Here is a 20,242-nt window from a genome sequence, read left to right as displayed (position 1 = left end):
TTCTTTGTTCATCAGCCCCTTTTTTCCATTCCTTCTGGCTCTCCTCTTACTCATAATAATATTTTTGAGATGGTTGTTGATCCAGCTGGATCCAGAGCCTTTCCCTACAAGTTTTTTTCCCCCTAAGTTTGGGATGCAAATTTCAGATTGCTTTTTGTATAGTTGATTTGCAGAATTTCTAAGCCTCTGTATTTAATCCTTTAAGCTCTTCGGTCCAGTTGACCTCTTCGACCAACTCCCTTCATTTCTCAGTCTCTGCCCTTTTGAAATAAAAAATTGTAGTTGCTGACTTTGGTGTTGATTATCTTTCCATTTAATTTAAACTGAATCAGCTTTTGATCACTTGATCCAAGGTTATTTCCTTTAACCAGCTTGTTACAGTAATGATAGGATAAAGAAAGCAGACCTATCATATCCAGGAATAAGTTGTCCCTATCAATACTAATAGCATTTATTCTCCAATGTATATCCAGGAAGTTAGGCTTCCGTTATGAAACAAATCCCAAAGTATTTTTCTCTAATAATATTAGAGATTATTATCCATATCCAAGATTGACCCAGAAGGTCTATAGCAGACCCCTAATATTATTCCCACAGATCTTCTTTTACAATTCTTTCCCAAGGCGATTTTGACCCAAACAGATTGATATTTTTTTAATAATGTCACTTCATATTTCATTATAGTTACCGTTTCATTGATGTACAGTGCTATTTCATCACCTTAGTCCTCTCTCTCCTAAACACACATTTCTTTCAAAACCTGTATGTCAGTCATGAACGCTATTCCATCATGTTTCTGTAATCCCTAGAATATCTGGTTTGACCTTCTGCACAAATAGTTCCATTTCCTCCATTTTACTGCCCAGACTCTTTGCATTCATGTAGAAGCATTCCAGTTGTTTCCCTTGGACTTCACCCAGTTTTCTAGCTGGATTGGATATAGTCCTTTCACTAAGTGTAACACCTGCCTGAATACTACTCCAATCAATGTTTCCATTTTTTTCCTCCTTCCTTTTCATACTCTTACCTTGTGGTGTTCCATTATCCCTTACTGCATCTTCATTTACTTGATTTTCTTCCTACTGGGGGTTGAAGCAAGGCGTGTAGAGATTTCACAAGTTTCTCCCAACCTTCTCCCAGTATCTTCTAGCATAAAGCCCTTCTTATCAATCATTCTAGTCTTGATCCCAAAAGGTTAATACCCCAGGTACTCAAGTGGAGTTCATCAGTTAAAGAGTCTCTTTGTGAATTCTTGTCCATGGTCAGTCATCCCAAAACCTTCCTCATATCACTAATCCTTGACACTGTACAGTCTCTACAGTTCCCCAGTGAGTTCTGATGTCCCTTCATTAATGGTTAGAGCCTTCTCAAGCTTGCAGAGGCCTTCCGTTTGTGCTTCCTCAACCAACTCTTAACAATGATAATGGATACCAGTTTGGAGGTTACATCCAAACATCATCAGACTCGAGCATTGTGGCCTCAGAAAGAGACTCTTCTACATACATATGGTGTTAGAACTTTGAACAATTCATCTGGTCTGTATAATCTTTCATCTGATTCTGGCCAAAAAGTTTTGGAGATGTTGCTTACCCTCCAATTTCACTAATTCTAAGAATTTTAGTGAAGCTCAAGCAAGCCTCAGCTTCCATAAGTCTCATCGCACCAGTATGTCCCAGACAATACTGGCTTCTGGATGGTTGATACCATCACAGATTGCCCCTCTTCTGGTTCCCAACTTGATATCTGAGAACAATTGGACAATTCTTTACCTGAAAGTGTCATCCCTACATCTGACAGCCTGGAAGCTAGCTTCTTGAATGAGACTTAAAAATTCTCTTCTCAAGCAGTTCAGGACATTTTAATAAATAGCAGAAGCTTTCCACTTGAGCAACTTGGAAAAGATTGGATGATTGGCCTCAGAGTCTTAATATTTCACCTTTTCAGTTTAATATACCTTCCATTTTAGATTACCTTCTGTCCTTAAAATCTTCTGCATTGTTGATTAGTTCCATTAAAGTGCACCTAGCTTCAGTATGTGCCCATCATCCTAAGAATGATGGTTTTAATATATTTTCTTATCCTACTTCTCAAAGATTTCTTAAGTATTTCCAGCTATAAAGGATCCATATGCTCCATGAATTCTGAATGTTATGTTGTCTAGTTTAATGAAAACCCTGTTTGAACCTTTAGCTACTTGTCCATTAAATCTTCTGTCCATAAAACCCGTATTTTTAGTAGCTATTACTTCTGCATGAACAGTGGGTGAAAACGTAGAGTTCTGGTCTTGCCCATATGATTTTTCAGAGGGATAAGATTTTATTAAGGACTTATCCGAGTTTCTTGCCTCAGACTGTGAATGAATTTCATGTTTAACCAGTCAATTAATGTACCACTATTTTGTCCAAAAACTCACACTAATAGAGTAGAAAGGACCTTAGTTAGAGTCCCAACTTTAGCCTTTTTTCTGAACAGAACTAAATCTTTTAGGCTTTCTTTAATTATTTGTGGCATCAATAGAGTTAAAGATTGTTTTTTCTCAGATACTTTCAAATTGGACTTCAAGATGTATTAAATTGTGCTATCAATTTGCAAGTTGGGATGCCCCGTTGACAGTTAGGGCACATTTTACAAGAGTCCAAGCTACTTCTGTAGATTTTTAATATTGTTTCAGTTTTAGAAATTTGCAAGGCACGTGGGTATCTGTCCATACTTTCGTGAACATGCAGTTGAACAGGCAACTAGAGAAGATGCAGCCTTTGATAAAGTAGTGCTTAGATCTGTCTTTATGTAAAACTTTGATATGCACCTCCATTTGTGAACTGCTCTTCAGTCTCCACAAGTGGGAGACATATAGACAAATGAATGAGGTTACTCACTTTACAGTAACTGATGAGTTTTTCTATATGTATCCATGACCTGCCCTCCTTCCCCACAATTCAAAGTCCTTACAAGATTTTGGCTGGTGAAGGATCTGAATGGAAGTTGGTCTGCTCTGTCCCTTTATGCCCTCTGGAAAGGTGGAGGCAGGAGAGGTGCATTCTGTGAGCATGTGTGGAGTGCAGGAGACTGCTAGCAAGAAAAAAACTCTGACCTCTGGCGCTAGAGGGTATGCAATACTATGAGTGCAATATGTATAGACAGCACATCTTGAACAACATCAAATTACTATAAGGTAAGTAACCTCTCTCTTTGTCTTCCACTGCTCTAACCACCATATGTTTCTGTCTCACACACACATACTCCTTATTTAAGGGAGTGCACTGCACTGGTTCTGCATGACCTGCATTCATATTAAACTCATTTTTCCTCATCTTCCTGCACTGAATTTTAATTCATTGTTCTCACTTTCCAGGCTTTATGTAGCTCCTCCCCTGCCTATATTGCACTTTTCTGTCATCTCAAACTATTCTTCCACTTGGGGGTCTACACTCTGACAATTGTCCTTCCTCTTGTGTTCACTTTGCATTTTGGGGCCTAGTGCCTGTATGCTGCTTCTGTGCAGGAGGATGGGTTGGGATGACACATGAGCTGATGTCTAAATGCTAGGTTTTCTTTCACTACTCGTGGTATTTTTTCCATTTATTCATTTAGGTGGACAGGTCTCGCACATATTCTTTGGATGAGTTTTGTGAGGAGCAATATCAACAGAATAAAGAAGCACTTCATCAACTACAGGCTTTCAGGGAGAAAGTAATTCAAGCCATTCAAAGTACTTTTTTAAGGGTAATTATTTAAGATTCTTTGCTATTTTTATTTTTATGGTTTTATCCTGCATGTTTGTTCCTCTTCAGGTTCTATTAAAAAACTATTAGGCGTTTGCAGTATGAGAAGAGAAGGTACCTGTACATGCAAACTACAAAAACATTTATTGTATTTTAGTTTTCCATATAATAAGATTTTCCTTTTTGTTCTTTACTCTACTTAATAGAAATACTATATTGTATATAATTTTCTTTTAAGAGCCATGTAGTTTCCGTGAGGTCTACAGTTTAATGATTTTGAAATTCAATCAAATATTTATTTAATATAATACCATGCTTTGAAGTCTACTTCAAGAAGTGGAAACTGACTGTACATGGTAAATAATTGTACACTAGGTTCTGTCAAATGGATTAAATAAACTGAAAACAGAGAGAGTTTTTCTTTTCTAATTTCTTTCAGTTATAATGCTCTTGGGTGTTACTTTTTACAATAGCACATTAAGAATTTTCAGACAGAAGTATGATTTTTTTTAATTGAAGGTGTCAGTATACATATTGTAAAATGGCATCTGGGTGATGCAATTTTTCTAAGACTACATACAGAGGTTTTAACTCCGGTGTATACAATCCTACTGAAGACTGCATAAGCGCCTTCTGCTCTGGGGCAAAATAAACTTGCCTATTAATGGTTCTGGTCTTGCAGCCCTTGCTTAGATTAGTAGTCCTGTTCATTTGAATAAGACTATGTAGGAGGGTAAGGGTTGCATGATTGTGCTCTTTGTTAGGGCCATAGAAACCTTTCCACTCAAATGTATAGATCTTTAAATTGTGTGGTCTGTTTGAATGAGTCTCTTCAGCCCTGTGCACCTTTGCCTGATATGTATGTGTACAAATGGAGGATTTTCACTTAGATCATGGTTCTTGTGCACCTGAATGGTGGTATCATCTTGCTCATGCACTATTTTGGAGGCTTATGTGCGGTCTTTTTTTCCTGCCTGTAAGGTGTAGGACATGAAAATATTTATTGAAAATATGTTAACAGTTATCATTCTCACTGTGCACTTAATTGTGCCTGAAGCAACCGAGGGTATGCTTACATTACAAGAGCTGCAGCGCACTGTAGTTATGCAGCTGTAACACTGTAGTGTAGACATGTGCTATGGTTTGTCACAAACAGGACATGAGTGCTCTGGTCTTGTGGGTAGGACCAGGCATCGTGCCTAGTGGTCAGAGCGGGAGTAGAGCCTGGTGGTTGGAGCGGGGAGCCAAGCTAGGGGTCGGTGTCAGGGATCAGAGCTGTAGGCAGGAATCAAGAGTCAAGCCAAGGATCAGAGGCAGAGTAAAGTGTCAAGCCATGAATCAGAGCTGGAATCCAAAGCAGGGAATGAGATTAAGATAGCAATGGGCCAGGTACTGCTTGGTTGCACAGACAGCTTCCTGGAACTCCCTCCATGCTTAAATAGTACACCTGGACCAATCTGGGGATGTGTGTGCTCTAACTGGGTCTTCAGTGGGTGGCACATCCTATGGCATTTAGTTCTGCCCCACCCTGAGTTTATAGAGCATGTATTGTGGCTCTGCCGTGGCTACAGAGTTGCGGCATGTAAGCATTGCTCACCTGGACCCCACTCCTCTGGTCCTCCAGATCCTTACACAGTGATAGAGGGTTTTTTCACATCACTATATTGAATCCCTCCCAACCCCAAAGAGGCAGTAACTAAGAATTCTTCTGTCAACCTAGTGATGTCGACATCAGCACTTAGGCTGGCTTAACTGTCTCTCTCTGGGGTGTGAATTTTAGGTGTAGATCAGGCTTAAGAGTGCCATCAATCTTTGTCTTCCAAACCTTTGGCTTCCTCTCAGAACTAAAGACAGTGAGGCCAGGTCTATGCTAAAAAGTTTAGGTTGACCCAGCTACATTGCTCAGGGATATGAAAAATCCACTACCCTGCAGAAAGTAGTTAAGCCAACCTAATGCCCAATGTAGACAATGTTAGGTTGCAGGGAGAATTCTTCTGTTGTTCTATCTGCTACCTCTTGGGGAGGTGGATTAACAACAGCAATGGGAGAACCCCTCCTGTTGCTATGATTGTCCACACTGAAGTGCTACAGCAGCACAGCTACAGTGTTTCTAGTGAAGACATAGCCTGAGAGTCAGTAAGCCCATCACAACAGATCGGACATCTTCTCTGGGGAGGATTAACTAAATGTAAGTTAAAATATACAATTCCTAGGAAAGGAGAGTGTGAGGATCGACAGGTTTTGAACTCGGATCCATAGAGTGTCAGGCATAAGAATGGCCACAATGGGTCAGACCAATGGTCCAAATAGCCCAGTAACCTGTCTTCTGACAATGACCAATGACCCCTAGTTCTTGTGTTACGCGAAGGAGTAAATAACTTACCCTTATTCACTTTCTCCATACCAGTCAAGACCTTTATAGACCTCTATCATATCCCCCCTTAGTCGTCTCTTTTCCAAGATGAAAAGTCTGTCTTTTTAATCTCTCCTCGTATGGAAGCTGTTCTATACCACTAATAATGTACTTGCCCTTCTCTATATCATTTCCAATTCCAGTATATCTTTTTTGAGATGGAGTGTCCAGATCTGCACACAGTATTGAAGATGTGGGTGTACCATGGGTTTATATAGAGGCATTATGATATTTTTCTGTCTTATCTATCCCTTTCCTAATGGTTCCTAACATTCTGTTATCTTTGACTACTGCAGCACATTGAGCAGATGTTTTCAGAGAACTGTCCACAGTGACTCCAAAATCTCTTTCTTGAGTGGTAACAGCTAATTCAGAGCCCATCGTTTTATATGTATAGTTGGGATTATGTTTTCCAGTGTGCATTACCTCGCATTTATCAAAATTGAATTTCATCTGCCATTTTATTGCCCACTTACCTAGTTTTGAGAGATCCCTCTATAAGTCTTTGCAGTCTACTTTGGACTTAACTATCTTGAGTAGTTTTGTATCATCTACATATTTTGCCGGCTTACTGTTTACTCCTTTTTCCAGATCATTTTTGAACTTGTTGAACTGTACTGGTCACGGTATGGACAGTTGGAGAACACCGCTATTTATGTCTGTCCATTCTGAAAACTTGCCATTTATTCCTACCTTTTGTTTTCTATCTTTTAACCAGTTACTGATCTATGAGAGGACCTTCCCTCTTATCCCATGACTACATATTTTGCTTAAGAGCATTTGGTGAGGGACCTTGCCAAAGTGTTTCTGAAAGTCTAAGTACACTAAATCTACTGGATCATCCTTGTCCATGTATTTGTTCTCCCACTCAAAGAATTCTAATAGATTAGTGAAGTGTGATTTTCCTTTACAAAAACCATGTTGACTCTTCCCTGTGTTCATCTATGTGTCTGATAATTCTGTTCTTTTCTGTAGTTTCAACCAATTTTCCTGGTACTGAAGTTAGGCTTACTGCTGTGTAATTGCCAGGATCGCCCCTGGAGCCTTTATTAAAAATTGGTGTCACATTAGCTATCCTCCAGTCATCTGATAGAGAAGCTGATTTAAATGATAGGTTACAGACCACAGTTAGTATTTCTGCAATTTCCTATTGAGGTCCTTCAGAAGTCTTGGATGAATACCATCCTGGTCCTGGTGACTTACAACTGTTAATTTATCAATTTGTTCCAAAACTACTTCCACTGACGCCTCAGTGTGGGACAGTTTCTCAGATTTGTCACCTTAAAAGAATGGCTCAAGTGTGGGAAGCTTTGCTCTTTTTTTTTCCTCTTCAGATTCTTTTTGGCCTGCTTAATTATACTTTCACACTTCACTTACCAGAGTTTATGCTCCTTTCTATTTTCCTCACTAGGATTTAACTTCCAATTTTTAAATGATGCCTTTTTGCCTCTGACTGCTTCTTTTGCTTTGTTGTTTAACCACAGTGGCACTTTTTTGGTCGTCTTACTATGTTTTTTAATTTGGGGTATACATTTAAATTGAGCCTCTATTATGGTATCTGTATAAAGTTTCTGTGCAGCTTGCAGGGATTTCACTTTTGGGACTAAAAGAAAAGGAGTACTTGTGGCACCTTAGAGACTAACCAATTTATTTGAGCATGAGCTTTCGTGAGCTACAGCTCACTTCCTTTTAATTTCTTTTTAACTAGCTTCCTCATTTTTGTGTAGTTTCCCTTTCTAAAATTAAATGATGCTGTGGTGGGCTTCTTTGGTGTTAAATTTAATTATGGTCACTATTACCAAGTGGTTCCTCTATATTCACCTCTTGGACCAGATCCTGTGCTCCACTTAAGACTAAATCAAGAATTGCCTCTCTTTTGGGTTGCAGGACTAGGTGCTCCAAGAAACAGTCATTTATGGTATCAAGACATTTTATCTCTGCATCCCATCCTGAGGTGACATGTACCCAGTCAATATGGGGATAATTGAAATCCCCCATTATTTTTGAGTTGGCAGCCTTCTCATCATGGCCGCCATCCAGTGGCTTGCTCGTAAGTAGTGGTATGAGTGGCTAATGGAATCCTGGCACCACCAGAGGCACTGTCAACGGTGTCCTGATTAGAGGAGTGCCCAGCCCCATCAGTTGGTCCAGCTGCTGTAGTTAAGCCATAAGGAGGTACAGGAAGTTGTCTGTGCAACTGGGTGAATTCCTGGTTGGTGGCTACATTGGCCCCGGCGTTCTCACCTGACTCTCTAGCCCTGCTTTCCTGACTTGTCCCTGGTTCTTGCCTTGTTCTTGATTCCCTGCCCCCTGTTTCTGACTCCAGCTCCATCCCTTGGGTTGACTGTCTGACTCTGACCCTTGGCTCAACTCCTCACTCTGACTCTGACCCAGCTCAATACTCTGATCTTTGGCTAGACGCTGATTCCTGCTTCAACTACTAGGGATGACTGCTCAAGTTCCGGTCATGACCGAAAGCTCCAATGCGCATAACAAAATTTTCAAACTAAGTTAAGCACTTAGAAAGCTTTAATGAGTTGCATGTGGATAGAATTCCCATCCCACTGTCTGGCTACAAGGAATTAAGAGGCAGAGATAAGTGTAGAAAATATAAACTTTAACTAGCTATAAATAACTTGCCCTGAGACCCAGAAAACTGAAGGTCAAATGGAGCACACTGCCAGTGTTCTCAAAAAATGTGCGTGACTTAGACTTCACCCCAAACCATACATTTGTATGCATTGTGAATCAGAGATATATCATTCTATGCGAATAATTGGTCTTGTTCCTCCAATTTAATGTCTCATATCCCATGAAAAGTCTTGAAAAATGTGAAGTGAAAAGTTCTGTATATTATCAAAGAAGGTATGGACTATGTTCACTAGATTTAGAGGAATTATAAGGGATTTTGTGTGCTTTCTCTGATAATGATAGTTTCATCAGAGAGTTAAACAGGAATGGTATAACACAAGAAGGAAAAGGGAATGTTGAAATGTATAAGCATCTAACTAGGATATAACTTCTTGGAATATTAAGAGAAATCACTTGGAAGGGATACCAAAATTAACAGGGTAAATACTAAAATGCAATCCATGAAATTAATTAGACCCTCCAACTAAAAAGAGCATCAAAATTTTTTTTGTGCATTGGTGCCTTCACTGGATACTGATGGAAGCAGCAGAAAAACTAAGATCTGAAAGCTGAGAACCATTTGGAATCAGAAGGAATCAGAGAGGTCCCCTCCAACTAGTCCTTAAATCAGTGTATATAAAACTGAGGTCACTGTGCATGACACCCCATGGATGGCCTCTCCCATTGTCCAGGGTCACAGGACCCAGAAGAGATATTGAAGAATTTTGCTAAAATCTTATGTGGGAAAGACTTGCCCCCGTCTTCAGGGGCAAGGTCTAAGAAGAGTTGTTGAACTCCAGATAAGCTGCAGAATCCAGAAGCATCAGATGTATGGACCAGCCATGTGTAAAAGACTTCCTTGTTTCCAGATTAGCAGGGCAGGAAGTGGTGAGATTTCATTTCAAAGATTGTATTTCTCCTGTTTTTTAATATAAATAACTGGAGGTTATTTTGAATTTTAACTACCTAATGTTATATGTGTGCCCTCCTTTATAAATCCAAGCAAATTAGCCTAAGAGAAATTTAAAACAATAACTTTAAGCAATTGCTTTTGATATTGCAAACTTTCCCTTCCACACCAAACCATTCAAATAGCAGGGATCATATTCTTAAAAGCGCCTTTAGTAAAAAGGTATCCTTATTTCTTGGGGAAACACTAGAAGTGTGAAAAACATTTTAGAAATACTGAAGAAATGATGATTAATGATCATATATAAAAATAAGAAGACATCTTGGCGATTTGTATTGTTCTTCTTCGAGTGTTGTCACTATGATTGTTTCACTCTAGGTGCACTTGTGCCACCTGTACCTTTGATCAGAGATTTCTCATAGCACAGTCTGCTTGGTCTACACATGTGTTACTCAGTCCTGTGCTCCGTGCTGTTGTTATATAGCACTCTGTGGGTGGACTGCCTTCAGTTCCTTCTCTACCACCTCAGCCTGAGATGGAGCCTTTGCAGTTGTTTACGTTGAGTTTTATTTCAGATGTGTCCCCTTAACTCTTTTACTTGTTAGCTTATTATAAGTTGTTCTTAGTAGTAGTTTTAGCTTGTAGTAGTTTTAAAAAAAACTTTAAAATTTTTTAATATAGTTTTCTTCTAATATCTTTTATATAGTTTCTCTCCTCCCAGGAGTTTTACTTTACTGGGAGGGCATGCCCAGTTCTCTTGGTTTCAAGAACTGCCTGTCATGCCAGGAGGCAATCCTGGTGAGTGATGGACAATCCTCATGCAGCTGTTGCCTCAGGGAATCTCATATTTCCCAAAAGTGCAACTTCTGTCTGGCATTAAAATCTAGAGCCAGAAAAAACAGGGAGATAATGGAGAACTCACTGCACTCAATCACTGACCCTGGCCAGGGGACCCCCCTCTCTGCCCCCCGTTTGCTGGTCTCCTAGTAAATCCACTGTCACTGTCTGTCTCTGAACTACACTCCATGAGGGCATCTAAGAGGAAAGACCCAGGCTTCCTCCCAATGACCATCCCTTGAGTTCTCCAGGTAGGGGATCTGCCTCAAAGAAATACGGTCTCTAATGACTCCAGCTACTTCAGTATCCACTGCTCTCAGACCTGGTACCCATGAGGCTGCTGGTTCCTCAGGTACCAAGGGCACTGTCAAACCTAAAGACTATGAAGACCAAGGCTCCGAGAGGCCATCGACACCATGAATGTAGTGAGGCGACAAGAAGAGCGCTACCTCTTCTCAATTGGAACCGAAGAAGCCTTCTCAAGGTCTTTCTATACTCCCCTTCGAGTGGTCAAGATTCACAATACCGGCAACTCCCTCAGCCACTGTCACTTCAGCGCAGGCCATGGACAAGGTACTGCAGGAGTTTTGTTTTCCCTGAGACCTTGCTGTGTTCGAGATGCCCAACTCTTCATTTCTAGGCTCTGATATACTCCCAGTACCGAGGACTTCCAGGTTGCTGGACGTTGTGCCCAGTTCTGACTGTTTCACCTCATGGTTTTGTCCGGTGATCCACTACTATGGAATGATTTGGAAGAGACGGATTCTGATGAAGATTTTTGCCTCAGTCTCCCAAATATATGTGCAAGGCTCTCCTCTGCATTTGTGTAGAGGCTCTTTTCCAAAGGTCTTTGAGGAGATTGGTATCACTTGTGAGAAATGGCCACAACCACCATCTAGCTGGTATGAACCCCAGGGATGCCTCCACCCATGCCATATGCACCACCTCCTTGGCCATGCTGGAACCCTCGAGTGTCCGATCGCCAGCAGTTCGCTAGGGCTTTGAGCACCATCAGTCGGATAAATAACCTTCATCACCCTCCCTGAGGTTCCAGTTTTCTAGAGAGGAAGAAATCTTTGAGGAATGGGAAGCTAAGGCTGATGAAGACATCTCTCCACTGGCCAATATCTCTTCTGCATTCCTGGGTGAGGCAGTTATGCCACCTCCTCCATCCCTGGTTGCAATTTCAAGCAGTTTCAAGACCTTGTCAAGAGAATTGTGGATTATTTGTAAATGCCTTATGAAGAGGTTAAAGAATCATATCATAAGCTGCTTGACATCCTTCATACAGCTTCATCTGCCCGCACTGCCTTGCCTGTTAACTTTTGCAGGTTCTAGAGGGGCCTCATTATCTGGCACGTCCCAGTCACAATTCCACCTACATGCAAGAGAGTTGCTAAAAAATATTATCAGTCTGTCCTGTATAAGGAGAATTTTTATTTTCTCATCCCTCTCCTTACTCTTGGTGGTCGACATGGTTAATGGCTGTGGAAGGAAGCACCACGCTAAATCCAGGCCCTATCATAAGCACCTTTACTTGTTTGGTAGAAACTCATATTTGTCAGCTACTATACAGTTCAGATTTGCCTACTACCAGGCTTTAATGCCAAAGTATAATCATGCAAATTATACTAAGCTGAATTTGTTTACTGAGCATCTACTAGCAAAACAAAGAGAACAGTTCCAGGGAATTTATTGCAGAAGGCCAGCTGCATGCTAAAATATCTCTGCAGACCTCCCATAATGCTGCTAATACTGCCACCCATTTGATTTCTACAGTGGTAGTTATGAGGAGGGCCTCCTGGCTCCAGCTCTCAGGATTTTCAAAGGAGATGCAAAATACAGTCAAAGACCTTCCTTTTGATGATATCAAACTGTTTGCTGACAACATGGACAAATCTCTGCATTAAAGGACTCGAGAGCTACTTAATATGTTCTCTTGGGATCTATGTACCTGCCCTCAAGAGAAAGTTTAGTAAGCCCCAGATAGCACAGATATCCTGTCCTGTCCTACTCTCAAGCTTCCAGAGATCATACAAACCTCAACACAAGGGACAGAGGTACCATAGAAGAAAACCACTCACTTCTAAATCTTCAACCTCACAGTCTTCCACCTTCACTCACAAATTTTGATGGGGGTGGTCGAGGTTCTGAGTTACCATCCCCATTCTTGCCAACTGCATCTATTCACCTACCTTCCTTTCTTTGGCGACTGCCTTTACCACTCTGGTGGGCTTGGGAGTCAGTCACTATAGAAAAGTGGGTTTTGAAGATTTCTGCACAGGGTACTCCATCCACATTATTTCTCTGCCACCTGCCAATCCCCCTTCCCCATCTCTCTCTATAGGGACCACTCTCATGAGAATCTGCTACAGCAGGAAATGGACTCTTTCCTATTCTTATAAGAACAACTATACTGAGTCAGACCAACGGTCCATCCAGCCCAGTATCCTGTCTTCCGATGGTGGCCAATGCCAGGTGCTGCAGAGAGAATGAATAGAACAGGTAATCATTGAGTGATCCATCCCCTGTTATCCACTCCCACCTTCTGCAAACAAAGGCTAGGGACATTTCAGAGCATGATTTTGTATCCCTGTCCATCCTGGCTAATAGCCATTGATGGATCTATCAATGGTGGACTCTTGGGTGCTATAGAACCGGTTCTCATGCAGCACAGAGGAAAGGGATTTTATTCCTATTTCCTGGTTCCAATAAAGAACAATGGTTGGAGACCCATCCTAGATCTAAGGCAACTCAGCATGTTCGTGAAGGCACAAAAATTCAGTATGGTGACACTTGTAGCAATAATTTCATCACTGGACCAAGGGGACTGGTTCTCAGCCCTTGACCTTCAGGGTGCATATTTCAATATAGTGATCCACCCATCTCTCAAAAAGATTCCTACATTTTACTATTGGTCAGGACCATTTTCAGTACAGGGCGCTCCCTTTCAACCTACCATTTACCTCAAAGGTCTTTTTCAAAGGTGTTGTCAGTAATAGTGGCACACCTCTGCAGAAAAAGACATCTGGTGTTCCCTTACCTAGATGAGTGGCTTCTGAAAGGTTGTTCCTTAATTGTAACTTCACAGGCAACTTGTGAAGCAATAGACCTGCTCCTCAAATTGGGCCTACAGTTGAACTTTCAAAAATTCCCCTTGACTTGTGTGTGAAAATTAGATTCATTGTAGCTTATATCATTTCAATAGAGGCAAGAGCCTACTTCCCAGTGCACAGATTCGTGGCTGTATCCAACATAGTCAACACAATCCAGATTAGCCCTCAAACCCCGGTTAAAGATTGTCTTCAGCTGTTGGGGCATATGGCAGTTGGTAGTTTTATTATAGACCGTATAAGACTGGGAATGTGTTGCCTTCAGGGGTGGCTCAGGACTGTTTTAGTCACCAAACAGACACAGTCTAACTACACTACTTTCCATACCTATCTTGGTGGGTGGAAATATCTTCACAATGTTTGTGCAGGAGTCCCTTTCACCCACACTCCCCCAATGATTGTCATAATGATGTATGTGTCCCTATTGGGGTGGGGAGCTCATCTAAACACCCACATAGCTCAGGTCAGGTGGGTGCCTCAAGAAACCACTCTATGCATCAACCTCCTGTTACTTAGGGTGGTCAGATATGATTATCTCCAGTTTCTCCCTCTAATCAGGGGCAAACACATAAAGGTCATGATGGATAACATGTCATGCATGTTCTATACCAGCCAGCAAGGAGGGACAAGATCTCCCTACCTCTGCGCCAAGGCTGTCTAGCTTTGCAATTGGTGCATACGTAATCAAATTGTCATCACAGCAGCTTACCTCCCAGGAGTTCAAAATGGGACCACAAACTAATTCAGTGTGCATGGTCTCTCTCAAGACCATGAGTAAGAGATGGATTCCATCATTCTTCACCACATATTCTGGCAATGGGGCACTCCTCAAATAGACCTGTTCACAATGATGATAAACAAGAAATGTGCCCAGTTCTGCTGCAGAGGCGGGCTGAGTCACTGATTCTTGGGGGATACCTTTCACTTTCAGTGGTTGTCAGGTCTACTGTATGTGTACTCCTGACTCCTCTGATATCCAAATTTCTACATGAAATAAAAATGACAAAGCCAGAGTTATTCTAATAGTTCTGACCTGGCCCAAACGAACATGGTTTCCTTACTTGATACAGCTGGCCATTTACTCACTGATCACTCTCCAGGCCTCTCCCAGGAATGAGGGAAGGTCCTTCACCCCAGTCTCGGAGTTCTTCGCCTCAAAGCATAGCTGGTCAATGGTTCAAAGGATTAGAAATGACTTATTCAGAGAGAGTAAATTTTCTCAACTTTCAGCTGCAGAAAAGTCTATGCACTACACTTACTTACAAAAATGGGCAAGGTTTGATTGCAGGTGTGACCTCAAACACATTCTGTTAACGTTATCTCTGTCAGATATATATTGGACTACATCCTAGAACTAAAAAACTTGGGGCTGTTGCTGATCTCTGTTAGAGGCCACCTGGTAACTATCATGGCATTCCATTCTCCAATAGAAGGTTATTCCGTATTGGACCACCCAGCGACAGAGAGGTTCCTGAAGGGGCTTGAAATCTTTTTCCACCAGTCAAACATCCTACTCTGGTTTGGGACCTCAGTCCGGTTCTTAAATGCCTTATGAGATCACCATGTGAACTGATGGCTGCCTGCTCACCCCTCCATTTATCAATGAAAACAGTGTTTCTGGTAGCCATTACATCAGCTCGACGAGCTGGGGAAATAGGAGCCCTTATAGTATATTCCCCTTTCACAATATTTTTCAAGGACAAGGTCACATTACGACCAGATGCCAAGTTTTTACCAGAAATATCTTCCGAGTTCCGCATTAACTAACCCATTCACCTCCTGATCTTCCATCCTACACCTCACCTACACAAAGAAGAGGCACTGTTACACACAGTTGATATCAGGAACCCTAACCTTCTATCCTGACAGAACTAAACCTTTCAGAAAGGCTCCCAAATTATTTGTCTCGTTCACAGACAGCTCAAAAGGGTCTGCAATCTCTGAACAAAGACTTTCCAAGTTGGTATCCAACTGCATTAGATGTTGCTGCCAATCTTGAAGCACCCTTGGACATGCAAAATTCACTCTACAAGGTCCATTTCCACCTTTACAGCCATTCTCAAAAATGTTCTCATTAAAATATATAGGGCTTCGACTTTGACCTCTGCACATACATTGCGGACCACTATGCAATAAGTCACGACTCTGCTTTTGATGCAGCATTCAGCTTGGCTGTGCTTTCCTTGATCAGAGAATCATAGAATATCAGGGTTGGAAGGGACCTCAGGAGGTCATCTAGTCCAACCCCCTGCTCAAAGCAGGACCAATCCCCAACTAAATCATCCCAGCCAGGGCTTTGTCAAGCCTGAACTTAAAAACCTCTAAGGAAGGAGATTCCACCATCTCCGTAGGTAACGCATTCCAGTGTTTCACCACTCTCCCAGTGAAAAAGCTTTTTCCTAATATCCAACCTAAACCTCCCCCACTGCAACTTGAGACCATTACTCCTTGTTCTGTCATCTGCTACCACTGAGAACTGTCTAGATCCATCCTCTTTGGAACCCCTTTCAGGTAGTTGAAAGCAGCTATCAAATCCCCCCTCATTCTTCTCTTCCGCAGACTAAACAATCGCAGTTCCCTCAGCCTCTCCTCATAAGTCATGTGTTCCAGTCCCCTAATCATTTTTGTTGCCCTCCGTTGGACTCTTTCCAATTTTTCCACATTCTTCTTGTAGTGTGGGGTCCAAAACTGGACACAGTACTCCAGATGGGGCCTCACCAATGTAAAATAGAGGGGAACGATCACGTCCCTCGATCTGCTGGCAATGCCCCTACTTATACATCCCAAAATGCCATTGGCCTTCTTGGCAACAAGGGCACACTGTTGACACATATCCAGCTTCTCGTCCACTGTAACCCCTAGGTCCTTTTCTGCAGAACTGCTGCTGAGCCATTCAGTCCTTAGTCTGTAGCGGTACATGGGATTCTTCCGTCCTAAGTGCAGGACTATGCACTTGTCCTTGTTGAACCTCATCAGATTTCTTTTGATATTGGACTCAACTCCGAAGCTCCCTCCTCCTTAAGGGGAACTGCTCAGTAACCACCTAGAGTGGCACATCCCTAGGGACGCTATTTGAAAAAGACGACGTGGTTACTCTCACTGTGCAGAAACTGCGGTACAATCAAGATATGTATCCCTATGGTGATCCACTACCCTCTCTCCTTCCCATCTGCTTCAGAGTTCTTTGCTTCCTGATAGAGAGGAAACTGAAGGTGGTTTGCCTGCCAATACTATATAACGGCATGGAGCATGAGGCTGAGTAATGTGCATGCACGAGTCGAATGGACGCTACTATTATAAATCTCCGATCAAAGGCGAAGGAGTGCAAGCATATCTAGAATGGAGCACCTGTCCGGGCACACATCTTGAAGAACCACAGTTGCTGTACCGGTTGAGTGACCATTTCTTCCTTGGTATAGCTGCTGATCCTCAACCCTCATCTACAATGTTTGCTTTCAAGACTGTATTTATACGTTCAGTACATGCCTAGAATATTGGTTGTCTCTTCAATTGATTTGGGAAATGTTGATTTTATACTAATGTGTTTCTGCGTGAATTAATAAATTGTTGATTGGTTAAGAGTAATCAAGTGTCCTGATTAAAAAAAAAAAAAAGGTTCAAGATGAAAATTGATTTGAAAAGAACCTAGCATTAAATTAATAAGCTGATGCTTCCTGGACTCAATAAAAAGGGGTTATCCTAATTAGATTCTGTTCTGATGATGGCTATAACACTTCGACAAATCTAGCTTGTTGGATACTAGATATAAAACATAGTTGGCACGATGGCAAATTCATAAAATTGACCCCCTTTCATGCCTGTATGCCCTCCTTAAAGAATCAGTGTTTAATTCAGCTAAACTGCTGGTAGATATGTCCATATATATATATATATAATGAATGAATGTTTGTTCACACCACATGGAAGAATCCTGTATGAAAGCCTTATCTTGTCCAAACCAATGCCACTGGACTCTATGAGCCAGCCAAATGCAGCTCCAGTCCCCTAGAGGTATCATATGTGCTGTGTAGTAATATCTATATCTGTACTGAGACTACCGCCAACAGGACCCCCAGTTTCCTCTCCCATATATTGACCAGTCATGCCCTGCCTCCCAGAATTATTTCACAGGCTGATTATGTCCCAACGGACACCAAAAATCACCTCTGCTCTTTCCTAAATTGCACTTCAGTTCTGTGATCCAACAAAATACTTCTGCCAAACCCTGTTTTGGTGACTGAGAACACCTTGGATAGTGTGCATGCAGCATGTTTGTGCAAATGCATTGACATTGAGGAATTAATTTTAAAAGTTAGTGTATGTGTGTATAAACATATATTATAGTAAAAGCTTAAATTAAAGTATGGTAGGCATTAGGCTTTGAGGACACTCTGGATAGGGCCTTAGTTTATTTTAGTGTTTATTACTAATGTATATTTTTGGTTATTTTGTAATATTTATCTTTATTTATACTCTACTAACAACATATTAAAAAGATAAAGAATTATTTCTTTCAGAAGTATTGTCTTATTTAGCATAGAAAAATTGAATTTCCATGGTGTGTCTGTCTCTATGGAACTTAAAAGCATTTCTGAACAATACAGAAAAGTCTGTAATAAAAAGTTGACTGTTACAAAATGTGCTGAATGTGATGTATAAGGGAGTTAAAGCATACCTGTCTAAATTTATTTTTACTAACACTGTAGGTGGCAGAAATGAAGGGAGCTCAAAAGCTTTTTCAGTCTGTGCCAACTGACAGCAAAGAAAATCCAAAATATGTTGAGATAAGTGAATGGCGTCAGATGATGAAACGCTTTTCAAGGTTTCTTCAGCTAGTTGACAAGATCTTCCAAGAACTGCTCCGTAAACTGGTGCACAATGCTGTCCAGCTGCTGTTGGAGTTATTTAAGGATTCCAGCAACGTGACCAATCCAGATGAAAAGAAGAATGAAAACCTTATAAGGTTATTTCTGGTGCTCTAGGTTGGGAGCACTGGTTTAAAACATTTTAATTTCATTATATTATTTTCTTAAAGTAATCTGATTCTTTTTTATTTTGCTCTGCTTTTAAATTGTTTGTGGACCATCAGTTTCTTCTACATTGTTTTCAAGCCCTCTACACACATGATTTCCTTATTGTAAATACTTAGAGATGTGAGATTTGACTCTTAATATTAATGGAGACATCAGTACAGTAAGCGGCAGATCCATGGCTCTTAGACCCAGGGCTGGGGAGGGGCTCAAGGGCAACATTAATGTGCTTTCTTCACTGCTCCAGGTGAAAGGATTGTAGGCTTCCAGATTTTGGGTGTGGGCAGTGTGCCTCTCTTGGATCTAAAGCTCCGTACTTTACCAGTCCGTGGGTTCTTTCCACATTTAGGGCCCAGATCTATAGATCCATTCTTATGTTCTGATCCAAAGTCCACTGAAGTTAATAGGAGTCTTTCCATTGACTTCAGTGGGCCTTGGATTGTACCCTTAGTCTGCAGTATAAAATTGGATTTGTGTAACTTGGCTACAGTAGCATGCATTTGTGATGGAAATACATGACCTGTTGTTTTAGACTAATACTTCCTTATTTGGTTAGTGAACTTTCTTTATTTGTAATTGAGGCTGGGGAAGTTACACATAATGAATGAGTAGATCCATGAGTAAGGAAACTATGGCATTTACTTGACATTAGTTCAAATGTAACCTACATTTGATGTGAGTATTCATAGTTTGTAGTTTTTCCTCATTGAAGTGCTCTCCTCATTGAAGTATTTCAAATGTTTCTTTTAAGTGAATTTTAGTACCGTGAAAGAGTGCAGAATTAATGTTCTGGCATCTGAATTTTTTTCTTTATCCACAAAACAGATGTAACACAGCTAGCAAGTATCCAGTTATCTCTACACCACCTAATCAATGTGTCCTCCTCCCAAAGTTCCAGAGATAACCCCTAGAGGTGTCAGAGTAATTTTAATTACTGTTTCCATATAGTTCTTCATATTTCTGCTGAGGTTAACAGGCTGCCACATGATATTGGTTTATATAATGTGTGGGATCTGGACCGGGATCACAACTCCTTTCACAAAGACAAATATATATAGTGTACGACAATATTCCATTACTACTTGTCTGAACCATATTTGAACGCATGGCCTAAAACTGAAGATCTTCATATTTCTTTACCAATTCCCTGAGTCATCCAGTTCCCCACACACTGTAAATTTTTATATTCCTTCTAGATTACATTACAAATACAGGTTTGTGTTTTTATTTGGAAAAATGATAGTTCATGCCTGATATATAAAGCCATGATGTGAAATCGTGATGTAGTGAAGTGTATAGTCTGTCTGTCTCTCTATCTCAGTGATACTCAGACTGAGGCTTGCAAGCTCTTTAAAGTGGTTGTTTAATGTGTCTCCTGCAGCTCCTTATAACACATAATTAAATTACAGAGTGTTTTAATATCAACCAATCTAAGTTATTAAGTTATTTAATATCAACCAATTAAGTTATTATCCAATCAGGATATAGATTATAAAATCATAATACTTGGTCAGTCGTTTTGCTGTGAGAATATATATAAAAATAGTAAATGAAATAATAAATTCACACTACTGTGGCTCTTTTGG

General features: G+C 40.8%; 1 protein-coding gene across 1 annotated transcript in view; it reads left to right on the top strand.

Annotated features, from left to right (window-relative positions):
- Nucleotides 1-20,242, top strand: part of DNAH14 (dynein axonemal heavy chain 14) — a 485,531-nt gene that overhangs the window by 78,961 nt on the left and 386,328 nt on the right. The window contains exons 11-12 of the mRNA XM_048843312.2: nt 3,592-3,723; nt 18,333-18,589. Coding sequence (XP_048699269.2) covers nt 3,592-3,723; nt 18,333-18,589 — 389 coding nt within the window. The remainder of the gene's footprint in view (nt 1-3,591; nt 3,724-18,332; nt 18,590-20,242) is intronic.

Source organism: Caretta caretta, chromosome 3 (assembly GCF_965140235.1).
Source record: "Caretta caretta isolate rCarCar2 chromosome 3, rCarCar1.hap1, whole genome shotgun sequence".
NCBI lineage: Eukaryota > Metazoa > Chordata > Testudines > Cheloniidae > Caretta > Caretta caretta.
This window is presented reverse-complemented; position numbering and strand designations above follow the sequence as displayed.